Source organism: Tamandua tetradactyla, chromosome 14 (genome assembly GCF_023851605.1).
Source record: "Tamandua tetradactyla isolate mTamTet1 chromosome 14, mTamTet1.pri, whole genome shotgun sequence".
Classification (NCBI taxonomy): Eukaryota; Metazoa; Chordata; class Mammalia; order Pilosa; family Myrmecophagidae; genus Tamandua; species Tamandua tetradactyla.
Genome location: NC_135340.1, coordinates 14,213,805 through 14,228,765, shown reverse-complemented (window position 1 = coordinate 14,228,765; position 14,961 = coordinate 14,213,805). Strand labels below are relative to the sequence as shown.

At 39.7% G+C, this 14,961-nt stretch overlaps 1 protein-coding gene across 7 annotated transcripts in view; it reads left to right on the top strand.

Moving 5' to 3' along the window:
• Nucleotides 1-14,961, top strand: part of MIA2 (MIA SH3 domain ER export factor 2) — a 207,927-nt gene that overhangs the window by 61,546 nt on the left and 131,420 nt on the right. Inside the window, exon 1 of one of the 7 annotated variants that reach the window (XM_077126881.1) lies at nt 12,635-12,804. The exons of 4 other annotated variants lie outside the window; for them this stretch is intronic. In XM_077126881.1, coding sequence (XP_076982996.1) covers nt 12,778-12,804 — 27 coding nt within the window. In that variant the 5' untranslated portion in view covers nt 12,635-12,777. Of the gene's footprint in view, nt 1-12,634; nt 12,805-13,873; nt 14,059-14,592; nt 14,782-14,961 lie in introns of those variants that run through there. 2 more of the 7 variants (XM_077126882.1, XM_077126880.1) reach the window with 2 other exon arrangements.

Genomic DNA, 14,961 nt, shown 5'->3' with positions numbered 1-14,961 from the left:
TTCCCCCTTTTGGTCCAGAAGTTTCTCTCAATCCTTTGATGTTAATTCTTAGCTCATTCTAGGGTTTTTCTCAGTCCCTTGATGCTGAGTCTCAGCTCATTCCAGGATCTCTGTCCCACGTTTCCAGGTAGGTCTACACCCCTGGGAGTCATGTCCCATGCAGAGAGGGGGAGGGTGGTGAGACTGCTTATCATATTGGCTGGAGAGAGAGGCCACATCTGAACAACAAAAGAGGCTCTCTTGGGGGTGACTCTTAGGCCTAAATTTTAAGTAGACTTGACCTATCCTTTGTGGGGTTGAGTTTCATATGAACAAACGCCAAGCCTGGGGGCTCAGCCTATAGCTTTGGTTGTCCACACTGCTTGTGAGAATATCAAGAATTCAACTTGGCAAAGTTGAATTTCTCCCCACTCTCACCATTCCCCAAAGAGGGCTTGCAGATACTTTTCCAGTCACTGATCAAATCATTCTGGGATTCATCGGGGGATCACTCTGGACAAACCAACAAAATCTCATGCGCTACCTGAGATTCCAAGTACTTATGACATTCAATCAAACTATCTACATGAGTTATATTAGGAAATGCTCTAGTCAAAATCTAAATTTTGTAACCAATAAACATTTTTTGCTTTAGTCTCACACATAAGGTGACATTTTAAAGTATTAATTACCATCTATTTTCAGCACCCTGCAATAATGACAATACTTTGTTCTTCCTCATGCCAAAACATTTTAAAATTTGTACATTGTACATTTTTCACTATTATTATACACTCTAGGCATTCCTAGATTATACCATCTCGATCTTTAACATCTATCTTTCTTTCTGATTTCATTTATGTCCCCAGCCCTCCTCCCTCTATCATTCTCACATGCAGCTTCATTCAGTGTTTTAACATATTTACATTACAGTTAGGTAGTATTGTGCTGTCCATTTCTGAGTTTTTGTATCCAGTCCTATTCCACAGTCTGTATCCCTTCAGCTCTGATTACCCATTATCTTACCCTATTTCTGTCTCTTGATGGTCTCTGTTACCAATGACATATTCCAAGTTTATTCTCTAATGTCGGTTCACATCAGTGGGACCATACAGTATTTGCCCTTTAGTTTTTGGCTAGTCTCACTCAGCATAATGTTCTCAAGGTCCATCCATGTTTTTACATACTTCATAAGTTTATTCTGTCTTAGAGCTGCATAATATTCCATCGTATGTATATACCACATTTGTTTAGCCACTCGTCTGTTGATGGCCATTTTGGCTGTTTCCATCTCCTTGCAATTGTAAATAATGCTGCTATAAACATTGGTGTGCAAATGTCCGTTTGTGTCTTTGCCCTTAAGTCCTCTGAGTAGATTCCTAGCAATGGTATTGCTGGGTCATATGGCAATTCTATATTCATCTTTTTGAGGAACCGCCAGACTGCCTTCCACAGTGACTGCACCATTTGACATTCCCACCAATAGTGAATAAGTGTGCCTCTTTCTCCACATCCTCTCCAGCACTTGTCGTTTTCTGTTTTGTTTATAATGGCCATTCTGGTGGGTGTGAGATGATATCTTATTGTGGTTTTGATTTGTATTTCTCTATGGCCAGAGACACTGAGCATCTCTTCATGTGCCTTTTGGCCATTTGTATTTCCTCTTCTGAGAAGTGTCTGTTCAAGTCTTTTTCCCATTTTGTAATTGGATTGGCTGTCTTTTTGTTGTTGAGTTGAACAATCTCTTTATAAATTCTGGATACTAGACCTTTATCTGATATGTTGTTTCCAAATATTGTCTCCCATTGTGTAGGCTGTCTTTCTACTTTCTTGATGAAGTTCTTTGATGCACAAAAGTTTTTAATTTTGAGGAGCTCCCATTTATTTCTTTCTTTCTTCAGTGCTCTTGCTTTACGTTTAAGGTCCATAAAACCGCCTCCAGTTATAAGATTCATAAGATATCTCCCTACCTTTTCCTCTAACTGTTTTATGGTCTTAGACCTAATGTTTAGATCTTTGATCCATTTTGAGTTAACTTTTGTATAGGGTGTGAGATACGGGTCCTCTTTCATTCTTTTGCATATGGATATCCAGTTGTCTAGGCATCATTTATTGAAGAGACTGTTCTTTCCCAGGTGAGTTGGCTTGACTGCCTTATCAAAGATCAAATGTCCATAGATGAGAGGGTTTATATCTGAGCACTCTATTCGATTCCATTGGTCGATATATCTATCTTTATGCCAGTACCATGCTGTTTTGACCACTGTGGCTTCATAATATGCCTTAAAGTCCGGCAGCGGGAGACCTCCAGTTTCGTTTTTTTTCATCAAGATACTTTTAGCAATTCGGGGCACCCTGCCCTTCCAGTAAAATTTGCTTACTGGTTTTTCTATTTCTAAAAAATAAGTTGTTGGGATTTTGATTGGTATTGTGTTGAATCTGTAAATCAATTTGGGTAGAATTGACATCTTAACTATATTTAGTCTTCCAATCCATGAGCACGGTATGCCCTTCCATCTATTTAGGTCTTCTGTGATTTCTTTTAACAGTTTTTTGTAGTTTTTTTTGTATAGGTCTTTTGTCTCTGTAGTTAAATTTATTCCTAAGTATTTTATTCTTTTAGTTGCAATTGTAAATGGAATTCGTTTCTTGATTTCCCCTCAGCTTGTTCATTGCAAGTGTATAGAAACACTGCAGATTTTTGAATGTTGATCTTGTAACCTGCTACTTTGCTGTACTCGTTTATTAGCTCTAGTAGTTTTGCTGTGGATTTTTCCAGGTTTTCGACGTATAGTATCATATCATCTGCAAACAGTGATAGTTTTACTTCTTCCTTTCCAATTTTGATGCCTTGTATTTCTTTTTCTTGTCTAATTGCTCTGGCTACAACTTCCAACACGATGTTGAATAACAGTGGTGATAGTGGACATCCTTGTCTTTTTCCTGATCTTAGGGGTAAAGTTTTCAATTTTTCGCCATTGAGGATGATATTAGCTGTGGGTTTTTCATATATTCCCTTTATCATTTTAAGGAAACTCCCTTGTATTCCTATCCTTTGAAGTGTTTTCAACAGGAAAGGATGTTGAATCTTGTCAAATGCCTTCTCTGCCTCAATTGAGAAGATCATGTGATTTTTCTGCTTTGATTTGTTGATATGGTGTATTACATTAATTGATTTTCTTATGTTGAACCATCCTTGCATACCTGTGATGAATCTTACTTGGTCATGATGTATAATTCTTTTAATGTGTTGCTGGATTCGATTTGCTATAATCTTGTTGAGGATTTTTGCATCTATATTCATTAGAGAGATTGTTCTTTCGTTTTCTTTTTTTGTAATATCTTTGCCTGGTTTTGGTATGAGGGTGATGTTGGCTTCATAGAATGAATTAGGTAGCTTTCCCTCCACTTCAATTTTTTTGAAGCGTTTGAGCAGGGTTGGTACTAATTCTTTCTGGAATGTTTGGTAGGATTCACATGTGAAGCTGTCTGGTCCTGGACTGTTCTTTTTGGGAAGGTTTTGAATGACTGATTCAATTTCTTTACTTGTGATTGGTTTGTTGAGGTCATCTATTTCTTCTTGAGTCAAAGTTGGTTGTTCATGCCTTTCTAGGAAATTGTCCATTTCATCTACATTGTTGTATTTATTAGCATAAAGTTGTTCATAGTATCCTGTTATTACCTCCTTTATTTCTGTGAGGTCAGTGGTTATGTCTCCTCTTCCATTTCTGATCTTATTTATTTTCATCCTCTCTCTTCTTCTTTTGTCAATCTTGCTAAGGGCCCATCAATCTTATCGATTTTCTCATAGAACCAACTTCTGGTCTTATTTTTTTCTCTATTGTTTTCATGTTCTCAATTTCATTTATTTCTGCTCTAATCTTTGTTATTTCTTTCCTTTTCCTTGCTTTGGGGTTAGTTTGCTGTTCTTTCTCCAGTTTTTCCCAGTGGACAGTTAATTCCCGAATTTTTGCCCTTTCTTCTTTTTTGATATAGGCATTTAGGGCAATAAATTTCCCTCTTAGCACTGCCTTTGCTGTGTCCCATAAGTTTTGATATGTTGTGTTTTCGTTTTCATTCACCTCGAGATATTTACTGATTTTTCTTGTAATTTCTTCCTTGACCCACTGGTTGTTTAAGAGTGTGTTGTTGAGCCTCCATGTATTTGTGAATTTTCTGGCACTCGGCCTATTATTGATTTCCAACTTCATTCCTTTATGAGCCGAGAAAGTGTTGTGTATGATTTCAATCTTTTTAAATTTGTTGAGACTTGCTTTGTGACCCAGCATATGGTCTATCTTTGAGAATGATCCATGAGCACTTGAGAAAAAGGTGTATCCTGCTGTTGTGGGGTGTAATGTCCTATAAATGTCTGTTAAGTCTAGCTCGTTTATTGTAATATTCAAATTCTCTGTTTCTTTATTGATCCTCTGTCTAGATATTCTGTCTATTGATGAGAGTGGGGAATTGAAGTCTCCAACTATTATGGTAGATGTGTCTATTTCCCTTTTCAGTATTTGCAGTGTATGCCTCACGTATTTTGGGGCATTCTGGTTCGGGGCATAAATATTTATGATTGTTTTGTCTATTGTTGAATTGTTCCTTTTATTAGTAGATAGTATCCTCCTTTGTCTCTTTTAACTGTTTTACATTTGAAGTCTAATTTGTTGGATATTAGTATAGCTACTCCTGCTCTTTTCTGGTTGTTATTTGCATGAAATATCTTTTCCCAACCTTTCACTTTTAACCTATGTTTACCTTTGTGTCTAAGATGTGTTTCCTGTAGACAGCATATAGAAGGATCCTGTTTTTTAATCCATTCTGCCAGTCTATGTCTTTTGATTGGGGAATTCAGTCCATTAACATTTAGTGTTATTACTGTTTTGGTAGTACTTTCCTCTCCCATTTTGCCTTTTGTATTTTATATGTCATATCTAAATTTCCCTTCTTTCTACACTCTTCTCCACACCTCTCTCTTCTGTCTTTTCGTATCTGACTCTAGTGCTCCCTTTAGTATTTCTTGCAGAGCTGGTCTCTTGGTCACAAATTCTCTCAGTGACTTTTTGTCTGAAAATGTTTTAATTTCTCCCTCATTTTTGAAGGACAATTTTGCTGGGTATAGAATTCTTGGTTGGCAGTTTTTCTCTTTTAGTAATTTAAATATATTATCCCACTCTTCTCGCCTCCATCGTTTCTGCTGAGAGATCTGCACATAGTCTTATTGGGCTTCCCTTGCATGTGATGGATTGCTTTTCTCTTGCTGCTTTCAAGATTCTCTCTTCCTCTTTGACCTCTGACATTGTGATTATTAAATGTCTTGGAGTATGTCTATTTGGATCTATTCTCTTTGGGGTACGCTGCACTTCTTGGATCTGTAATTTTAAGTCTTTCATAAGAGTTGGGAAATTTTCAGTGATAATTTCCTCCATTAATTTTTTTCTTCCTTTTCCCTTCTCTTCTCCTTCTGGGACACCAACAACACATATATTCATGCATTTCATATTGTCTTTCTATTCCCTGAGTCCCTGCTCATATTTTTCCATTTTTTTTCCCCTATAGTTTCTGTTTCTTGTTGGATTTCAGGATTTCTGAACTGCAGGACGGAACATCTATCTTCTGTCTCTCGAAATCTACCATTGTACGTTTCCATTGTTTTTTTCCCCTCTTCTACTGTGTCTTTCATTACCATAAGTTCTGTGATTTGTTTTTTAAGACTTTCAGTTTCTTCTTTTTGTTCTCTCCTTGCCTTCTTTATATCCTCCCTAAATTCATTGATTTGGCTTTTGATGAGGTTTTCCATGTCTGTTCATACATTCTGAATTAATTGTTTCAGCTCCTGTATGTCATTTGAATTGTTGGTTTCTTCCTTTGACTGGGCCATATCTTTAATTTTCCTAGTGTGATTTGTTATTTTTTGCTGGCTTCTAGGCATGTAATTACCTTAATTAGTTTATTCTGGAGATTGCTTTCACTTCTTTTATTTAGGGTTTTCTTGCTGGATGAATTTGTTGTCTATCTGTTCTTTGACATTCCGTTCAGCTTTATCTGGACCTTTAGCTTAAGTTTTGTTTAACAGAGGAGAATTTTTCATTTCTTGTTTTCTTCTTTCTTGCCCTGCTTGTGTGCTGCCTTTCCCCCACACACACTTAGGAGGGTCTACTTAGATATTATAGACCCCAGCCAGATTTTCCCAGACCAAACTGGCCTCCTATCAGTTGGAAAGAGTCACCTGCATCGGTTTTCCCTGAAGGTGAGACTCAGGCGGTTGAAAGGCTTTCCTGTGAAGTCTCTGGACTCTTTTTTTCTTATCCTGCCCTGTGTGTGGTGCTTGTCTGAATGCAGGTTCCACCAGCATAAGATGATAGGGTACCTTTAACTTTGGCAGACTCTCCCTGCTGGGGGCATGGTGGAGACAGAGAAGAGGTTGTAGATTGGTTTTAATGGCTTCAAATTACCAAGCCCTGGGGTCCGAATTCCTTGATGGACGGATTCCACCTGTGTGGGGCTTCACTCCTCCCCTGGGGAAGGCACAAGCTCCAGATAAGCCCCCAAAAGAGCTCACTTCTGCCTATGCCTGGGGCAGTTGCAGCCTGAGAAGTCCTTCTGCTGTATCCAGAGACAGTCAAGCCTTTGTAGTTTCACAGCCACAAAAACCTCTGTTTCCTTCTTTTTTTCTCCCCTTTTTCTGTCAGTCCTGCCCCCTTGGCACTGGGGCAAAAATGAGCATCCTCCACTTTGATCAGGTTCACCTAAGCTGGGGGCCTATTTTTAGTAGTCAGAATTTGTTAATTAGTTCCACAATTGGTGTTTGATTGTGCCCAGTCCCTGCTGCTGGTCAAGTCCTTTCCTTTCCCCTCTGGGAAGTGGCCTGTAGGGGAGGGGCGCTAGCCGCCGCAGCTTTGGGAATTCACGGTTCTGGGGGGTACTCTCAGCCGGTCCAGCTGGTCCAGACTGGGGTACGCTGTGTGTCTGGTTACTATCGTGGCTCCGGGAGCTGTTCTGTACTGTTTCTAGTTATTTAGTAGTTGTTCTGGAGGACGAACTAAAATGTGCACGTTGTTAAGCCACCGTCTTGACCCGTTTCATATGTTTTCTTGCAAGAGTTTTATAGTTTTACCTCTTATGTTTTTAGGTCCTTGATCCATTTAGAATTAATTTTGCATATGGATATCCTGTTTCTCACACTATCAGTTGAAGAGATTGTTCTTTCCCCAATTAATATACTTGGCATTCTTGTTAAAAATAAATTGGTGAAATAGAACAAAATGCAACAAGAAAAAAAAATCAGCCATAGATGTGAGGGGTTATTTCTGATCCCTCAATTCTATTACATTGAGTTATATGTCTTTTTTTAATGCCAGTACCACATTGTTTTGATTACTGCACCTTTATAGTAAGTTCTGACATCAGGAAGTTATGAGACCTCCAACTTTGTTTTTCTTTTTCAATGTTAATTTTTGACTGTTTGGGCCTCTTGCAATTCCATATGAATTTCAGGTTTGGCTTCTCCATTTCTCAAAAAAAAAAAAAAAGGCTTCTGGGATTTTGATAGGCATTATATTGAATCTATAGATCCCTTTCAGGATATGTAATATTGACATTGTATGTTAAGCCATCCTGTCCATGAATGTGGGATGCCTTGCCATTTATTTAGGTCTTCTTTCTTTCAGTGGTGTTTTGTAATTTTCAGTGTTTAAGACCTTCACCTCCTTGGTTATATTTATGCCTAGTTATTTTATTCTTTCAAATGGTATTGTGAATGAAATTGTATTTTAAATTTCTATTTTGGATTCTTTTTTTGCTGGTGCATGGAAACCCAACTGATTTTGCAGGTTAATCTGTAGCCTACAACTTTACTCAATTTGTTTATTTGCTCTGGTAGTTTTCTTGTAGATTCTTTGAGATTTTCTATCAAATGAATCATGTCAACTGTGAATAGAGATAGTTTTACTCTCTTTCCGATTTGGATGCCACTTGCTTCTTTTTCTTGCCTTATTGCTCTGCCTGGAACTTCTAATACAATGCTTATTAGCAGTGGTGACGGAGGGTATCTTTGTCTTGTTTCTGACAAGACAATTTAAACTTTAAATTTTAAGATGAAATCTAATAGTGGTTGCCTTGAAAGAGTTCACTCTAGTTGGAGGACAAAGATAAGAAAAGCAATAATTATAATACAGGGCCATAATATCCACAGAATGCTACTGACATATAGGAGGAACTGCCTGGTAGATAGATTGGAATTAGTTGATAGAGATGGTGGGGAGGAGAAACCTGGGAGAACATCCTACAGGAGATCATACTTCATCTGACCTTGAAGGAAGAATGGCACTTAGGCAAAGAAAGGAAAGACTTATAGGTGGAGAAAAAAGCATTTTTAAAAGTATAGGCATGGGGGAGAAGATGGCAATTTTGGAGAACTATAAGCAATTCACTCTCACTGAACTTAGGGTGAGGCTGACGATGTATAAAAGAATTGAATTAGGAATAGCTTTGTGTATTATGGTAGAGAGTCGAATTCTAACCTGTAGATAATGGAAAACTACTTAAGAATTTTAAGAAGGGAATAAAATGAAAGAGTTTCATGATAACATTGTCAAAAAAGGATTAAAGGCATCAAGACAAGTGGCAGAGAGCTCAGTCAAGCAGTTATTGCATTCATTCAGGAAATAAAAGGTGTGGTTCTAAATCAGGATTTACAAGCTCAAATGAAATGAGTGAAGCATAGGAAAAGGTGACAACTACAGCCAAACAGAGAATGTGCTTTGTCTAAAGGACATAGCCAATATTTACTTCAACCTTGTTTTGCCAGATCTGATTTCCCCAGAAGCACTGGAAATATGGATTTTAGTGAGAAATCTCCCAGTTTTTAATGCTGGCAAATATTCAGATTAAATGAAATACAGTCCAGACAAAATATATGGATTGGATTTGGCCCATTAGATACATTTTAAAACTACTGGCCTAATAATACATTATGGTGTTGTTGGGATGATTGCAAAGACAAATTGGCTCTCCAGTTGTCTATCTTTTGTAGATAGAATTCATTGGACTTAATGATTAATTGGATACAGTAGGAAGAGGGAAAAAGAATAATGAGGATAATTGCAATCAGGTTCCCAATTAGAATGACCAGGTAGATAGTGGTACCACTGACTGTGAGGTCAGTGCTTCGAGGCCTCCTTCTCACTTGGTTTCTGTATTAGGCTCCACAGAGTTGACATTACCTGGTGAATAAACCCAGAGAAGTGATTAACTTATGTATATGTGTTGGTCTTGAAGATAAACAAAATCTTTAGCTAGAGATCTGGACCAACACAGGAGGGAAGAAAAAATTAAAAATAATGATGATTATAAAAATAGTAATTATAAAATTTTCAACTCCCATGGAATTAATTCTACTTATTGGAATGTTCTCCTGACATATGTTCCACCTGTAAGCCTGCTCCCCCAGGAATTATACTAGGGAAGTTATGAAATTTAAAAATTTATTGTATATTAATCAGTACATGATATACAAAATTATATTTTATATAATAGAGTCTATACTCAGAATACTTATTTTTGTGGAGTCAATACATGTAGTCAAATGCATTTTACTTGAAATATTTTGATTGAAATTCTTCAGAGATGGTGTTCTAGTTTGCTAGCTGCCAGAAAGCAATATACAAGAAATGGAATGTCTGTTATAAGGGGGAATTTATTAAGTTGCAAGTTTACAGTTCTAAGGCTGTGAAAATGTCCAGATTAAAGTAAGTCTATAGAAATATCCAAATTAAGACACCAAAAAGAGGTTACCTTCATTGAAGAAAAGCTGATGAAGTTCAGGGTTTCTCTTTCAACTGGAAATATACGTGGTGAACATGGCAATGTCTACTAGCTTTTTTCCAGGCTTCTGTTTTCTTGAAGCTCTCCCAGGGGCCTCTTCTTCTTCATCTCCAAAGGTCTCTGGTTGCATGAGCTCTGCCTTTGTGGCTCTAAAAAAGGGACTCTCTCCAAAATGCTTCCTCTTGTAAAGGATTCCAGTAAACTAATCAAGACTCACCTGGAATGGGTGGAGACACAACTCCATTGAAACTATTTAATCAAAAGTTACCACCCACAGTTGGGTGGCTCACATCTCCATGGGAACAACCAAAAAACTCCCAGCCAGCAATATTGAACGAGAATTAAAGGACATGACTTTTCAGGGGTCAACTACAGATTCAAACTGGCACACATGGGAATATTGAATTTAAATTTGTGTTCATTAATTAATATTTTAACTTAGAAAGTAACATCCTCTGGGAATGTCTCAGTTTTAAAATTCTGATATCACGAACTGAGATTAGATCACAGGCTGTTGGTCAAAACTAGGTTGAGTGTTGTTTAAAAAATTGGGCATCACTTGTCAACCTTTAAAGGGTGAGTACATATATAAATTTATACTTCTGAGTTCTCTTAAAAAAGTGAAAGATGTCAAAATATAGTCTCCCATTTTCATATGGCAACAAGAAGCTCAAGCTGACAGATATGCATTCTTTAATTTCTAACATTCATTTTAACAATCTGGCCTCTATACAACTTTACATTTATAATTGTTGGACTGAATATTCTGAAGAGTACCTGCCTGGTCTAGAATACTAAGATCTGAGTGAATTCATAAGCACCCATAATACAGTTTTTTAAAATTTTTTATTAATTTTTAAATTAAAAAAGTATATGTAACAAACACAAACATTCTTAACTTAGTCATTCTGTTCTACATAATCAGTAATTCACATCATCACATAGCTGCATATTCATCATCATGATCATTTCTTACAACATTTGCATTAATTCAGAAAAAGAAATGAAAAGACAAAAAAAAAACCTTCATACATACCATACCCCTCCCTTTCATTGATCACTAGCAGTTCAGTCTAAGTTAATTTTAACATTTGTTCCCCCTATTATTTATTTTTATTCCATTTGTTTTACTTGTCTGTTGATAAGGTAGATAAAGGAGCATCAGACACAAGGTTTTCACAATCACAGTCACATTGTGAAAGCTATATCATTATACAATCATCTTCAAGAAACATGGCTACTGGAACACAGCTCTACATTTTCAAGCAGTTCCCTCCAGCCTCTCCATTACATCTTTTTTTAAAAAAAATTTTTTTATTAATTTTTAATTAAAAAAATATGACAACAAAGAAACACAAACATTCTTAACATATATTCTGCTTTACATATATTATCAGTAATTCACAATATCATCACATAGTTGCATACTCATCATCATTATCATTTCTTGGAACATTTGCATCTATTCAGAAAAAGAAATAAAAAGACAACAGAAAAAAATTCGTACATACCATACCCCTTACCCCTCCCTTTCATTGATCGCTAGCATTTCAGTCTATTTTAACATTTGTTCCCCCTATTATTTATATTCCATTTGTTTTACTTGTCTGTTGATAAGGTAGATAAAAGGAGCATCAGAGACAAGGTTTTCACAATCACACAGTCACATTGTGAAAGCTATATCATGCAATCATCTTCAAGAAACATGGCTACTGGAACACAGCTACATTTTCAAGCAGTTCCTTCCAGCCTCTCCATTACATTTTGACTAACAAGGTGATAACTATTTAATGTGTAAGAATAACCTCCAGGATAACCTCTGGACTCTGTTTGGAATCTCTCAGCCATTGACACTTTGTCTCATTTCACTCTTCCCCCTCTTGGTCAAGGAATAATATAGCTTTTAACAGCTGCAGTTAATGGAAAATTTGAGACATTTTCCAGTTAAATTTAGGTAAAAATGTTCCTCTTTCTTCTTGCCTAAATGTTTCAGATAATTGTTTCAGTTTGCTGGTAATTTTAGTTAGATTTCATACAGAACACATTTTGTTGTAGTGTTCAAGTAATAAGAATCAACATATTTTTTAAACTACTTTACAATTGAGGAGACTGTGCGATTTCTAACATTTACATTCTTAACTAGAATGCTGCATTTATATGTGAAATAAGCAATGGAAATGACCCATCTCGTGTTCAATTGGTAGCTCTTGATTCAAAATGTTCTAGGAACATATCACCAGCATAAGAGAATGCAATGATTTTCTTCCAAAGAACTAGATCTTATAGCCTGTAACATTGCTGGTTTAATTAAATGGGAGTGACTAGTTCTTAGAGCTTTCCAACAGAACCCTGCATGAGGGAAGTCAACTCCTATGCGGTGGATAAAATTTACCAATTGGCCTATTTCCATTGTTCTTGGATGTTTTCTATAGCTGTCATAAACACAAAAATATTTCTGCGTTTTCTTCAAAACAGGTCCTATATAAGAAAGTAAAACCGCACGTCTGCTTATGGAGAACAATCTTTGAATATCTTTTACATGGTAAAAATTAAATACTCTAACTGAAATGATTAACAGTTTCTAATTGAAATGAATAATAGTTTCTCACAGACCCAGAAGTGGACACATACATTAATAGAGTATAGAATAAAATGTTCTGGTTTGTTTTCCTTAGTTACCAGGTTCAGGATTATTCGTATTATAGATTTTAAGAGGATAGCAATGCATATAATATTTACAAAATAATGTAGTTAAGAAATAGTGATGTCCATGAAAGTGGATATCGGGTTGGTAGTCATAACTCCACCTGTTGCACCCCATTACCACGCAAGCGAGCGTCAAAGCAGGACCAGTCCGTGGGGAGACAGAAGAGTAAAGGACGCATCAGAATGTGGAATCTTTCTCAAGGATAACAGGTGCTCAGAAGAACTTTTATTTACAATTAGGATATTTTAACATGAGCTTTTTAAAAAATGGAACTGAAAGATCTAGAGGAAGAGGTGAGTTTCTTTATGACTATTAAGCGTGTAGAAAATAAACTAGGTTTAGAATCTGATACTGAGTTTAAGTTTTACTGGGCTTTTCCTAAGGGAGAAACTTTTAGAGTTTTCTTTTGTCATCAATCTATGTTTTTAATATTTGGATTGTCATTACCTTAGGTTGGGAGGGTCAAGGGATATGTTTTTTTGTTGGTTTGTTTTAGATGATAAACAAACAGGTCCTAAGCTGAAAATGGTTATGGAGTTTCCTGAAAACGTTCAGACTCACCGAGGAATTTTTATAGAGTGATAACAATATTCTAACCCACGCGTACATTCTTTGAAGTTCAAAACACAACATTTTGATTTGTTTGGTTTTGACTTTAATAAGCTATTCACATAATTTAGATACATAGCGTCCAACACATGTTACACATATTAAGGTTGTGTAACACCTTAAACACGGAAAATTATTAAGCAATTCCTGCTATTCTCTGATACTGGCAGTTCCTCAATCTCCTTAGGCTGATGTAAGCTTCAAAAAGTAGGCCGCACCTTCGTCCTGAGAGTCCCCTGCGGTGAACTTGGGCCATTTTTGTATTTTTGGCACAACCTTTCTGTTGGTACAAGAGCGTCCATTCGGGACACCCAAGGATTTGAGATTCTGTTCACCTCCTGAGTGCACAGGTGGTGTGCTTAGGAGGAAGCAACTGCGCCTTTTTCCCCGCGGCTTCCCTGAGGACCAGGGTTGCAGGGGCAGAAGTTGGCGTGACTGGTTTTGTCGGCAGGCAGGACTTAGAGGAGATTACCTTAGCCCCCGTCAGCTAAAACCCTCTGCCCGCACACATCCAGCCCTCGGCCCTTTATTCAACAGGCCTAGAAACAGGGTCCTAAATTGAGCGGGGAGTTGCTTCTTTGAGGTCCCCTAACGAGAGGGGAACAGTGTACTCCCGGCCGGGGTCCACCGGGCCAGACCAGCACGAGGTGACCGGGGAATAATGGCCTTTAGGTCGCCGCGCCTGGCAGGGGCCCAGGTGACTCAGGCGAGCGTCGGCAACCCCCTCGAACCGTCCTCCTTCGGCAGACGAGACCCGGTCGTCGTTCTGCGCCGTGGGAGAGGTCAAACTCTGTCCAGGCCACAGCTGACCTGCGGAGCCTTCCTGACTGTCCAAAGTCTAAGGTCCGGGCCGGGCTGGCGGGACGCACCGGTGCGGGCGTTTTCTGACCGGAACGAAGGCGGCGGCCGGCTTTCCTCGGTCGGCGGGGTTCCCCCGGGTACGACGCCGCAGGGCCCTGCGGGGTGCAGGTGGCAGGCGCCGGGGCTGCGGGGGGAGAGCCTGGTGGCTGGAGGGGACACAAGGGCGCGGGGGACGCCTCGCCGCGAAGCCCACAGTCGCGGTCTCCGGGGCTGGGAAGCCGCACCCCACAGCGCAGAGCCGGAGGCTCAATCTCTAAATCCCAATCCTTCGACCTTCAAGGGTGGGCGGCTTCGCCAGGTAGAGAGGCGGCCCCTTTAAGAGCGAGCGGCCGGGCCACGTCCGCGAACCTCGCGCGAAGGAGGAGGGGAAGTTTACTGCGCCCGGCGCTTCCCCGCCTCCACGCGGCTGCTCGGGCGAAACCAAGCCGACGGGGAGGTGTGCGGCAGGGAACCGCAGCGTCGCAGGCTCGTGCGGGATGGCTTCCGACCTACCGAATCTCAGGACTTAAAGTGGAACGTGTGGGCCGAGTCTTCCGGGTTGGTGGAGTGGGCCAGTGAGGTCTGGCGACGCCCTCCTCCCTTTCCACCCCCACACCCGGCTCCGCGGTGGTCTGCTCCGGTCGCCGGGAGCGGGTGCAGGTTCGGGTTCTGCACTGCACGCTGTGTGTTCGCCGCGGCTTGTGGTGGCCTGGCCTGGCCGTGGCCGCGGCGGCGACAGCCGAGGCAGCCTTGGTACCATGGAGAGGCCCAGGGCTGCCCCTCAGCCGTACTTGGGGCTGATCCTGGAGAAGCTGCGCGGGGTGAGTCTGGGCGCGATCAGGGTTACGTGGCCCCGGAGTCGCGGGAGCCGCCCGGGGAGGAAGCATCAGTCCCTGGCGTTGGGGTCTGAACGACCGTGGTCAGAGCCTCCGAGGTCAGCCCTCGCGTGCCGCCCGTTCCGGCCTGTGCCGAGGTCGCTGGGTGTTCGGGCGTTTTTCGTG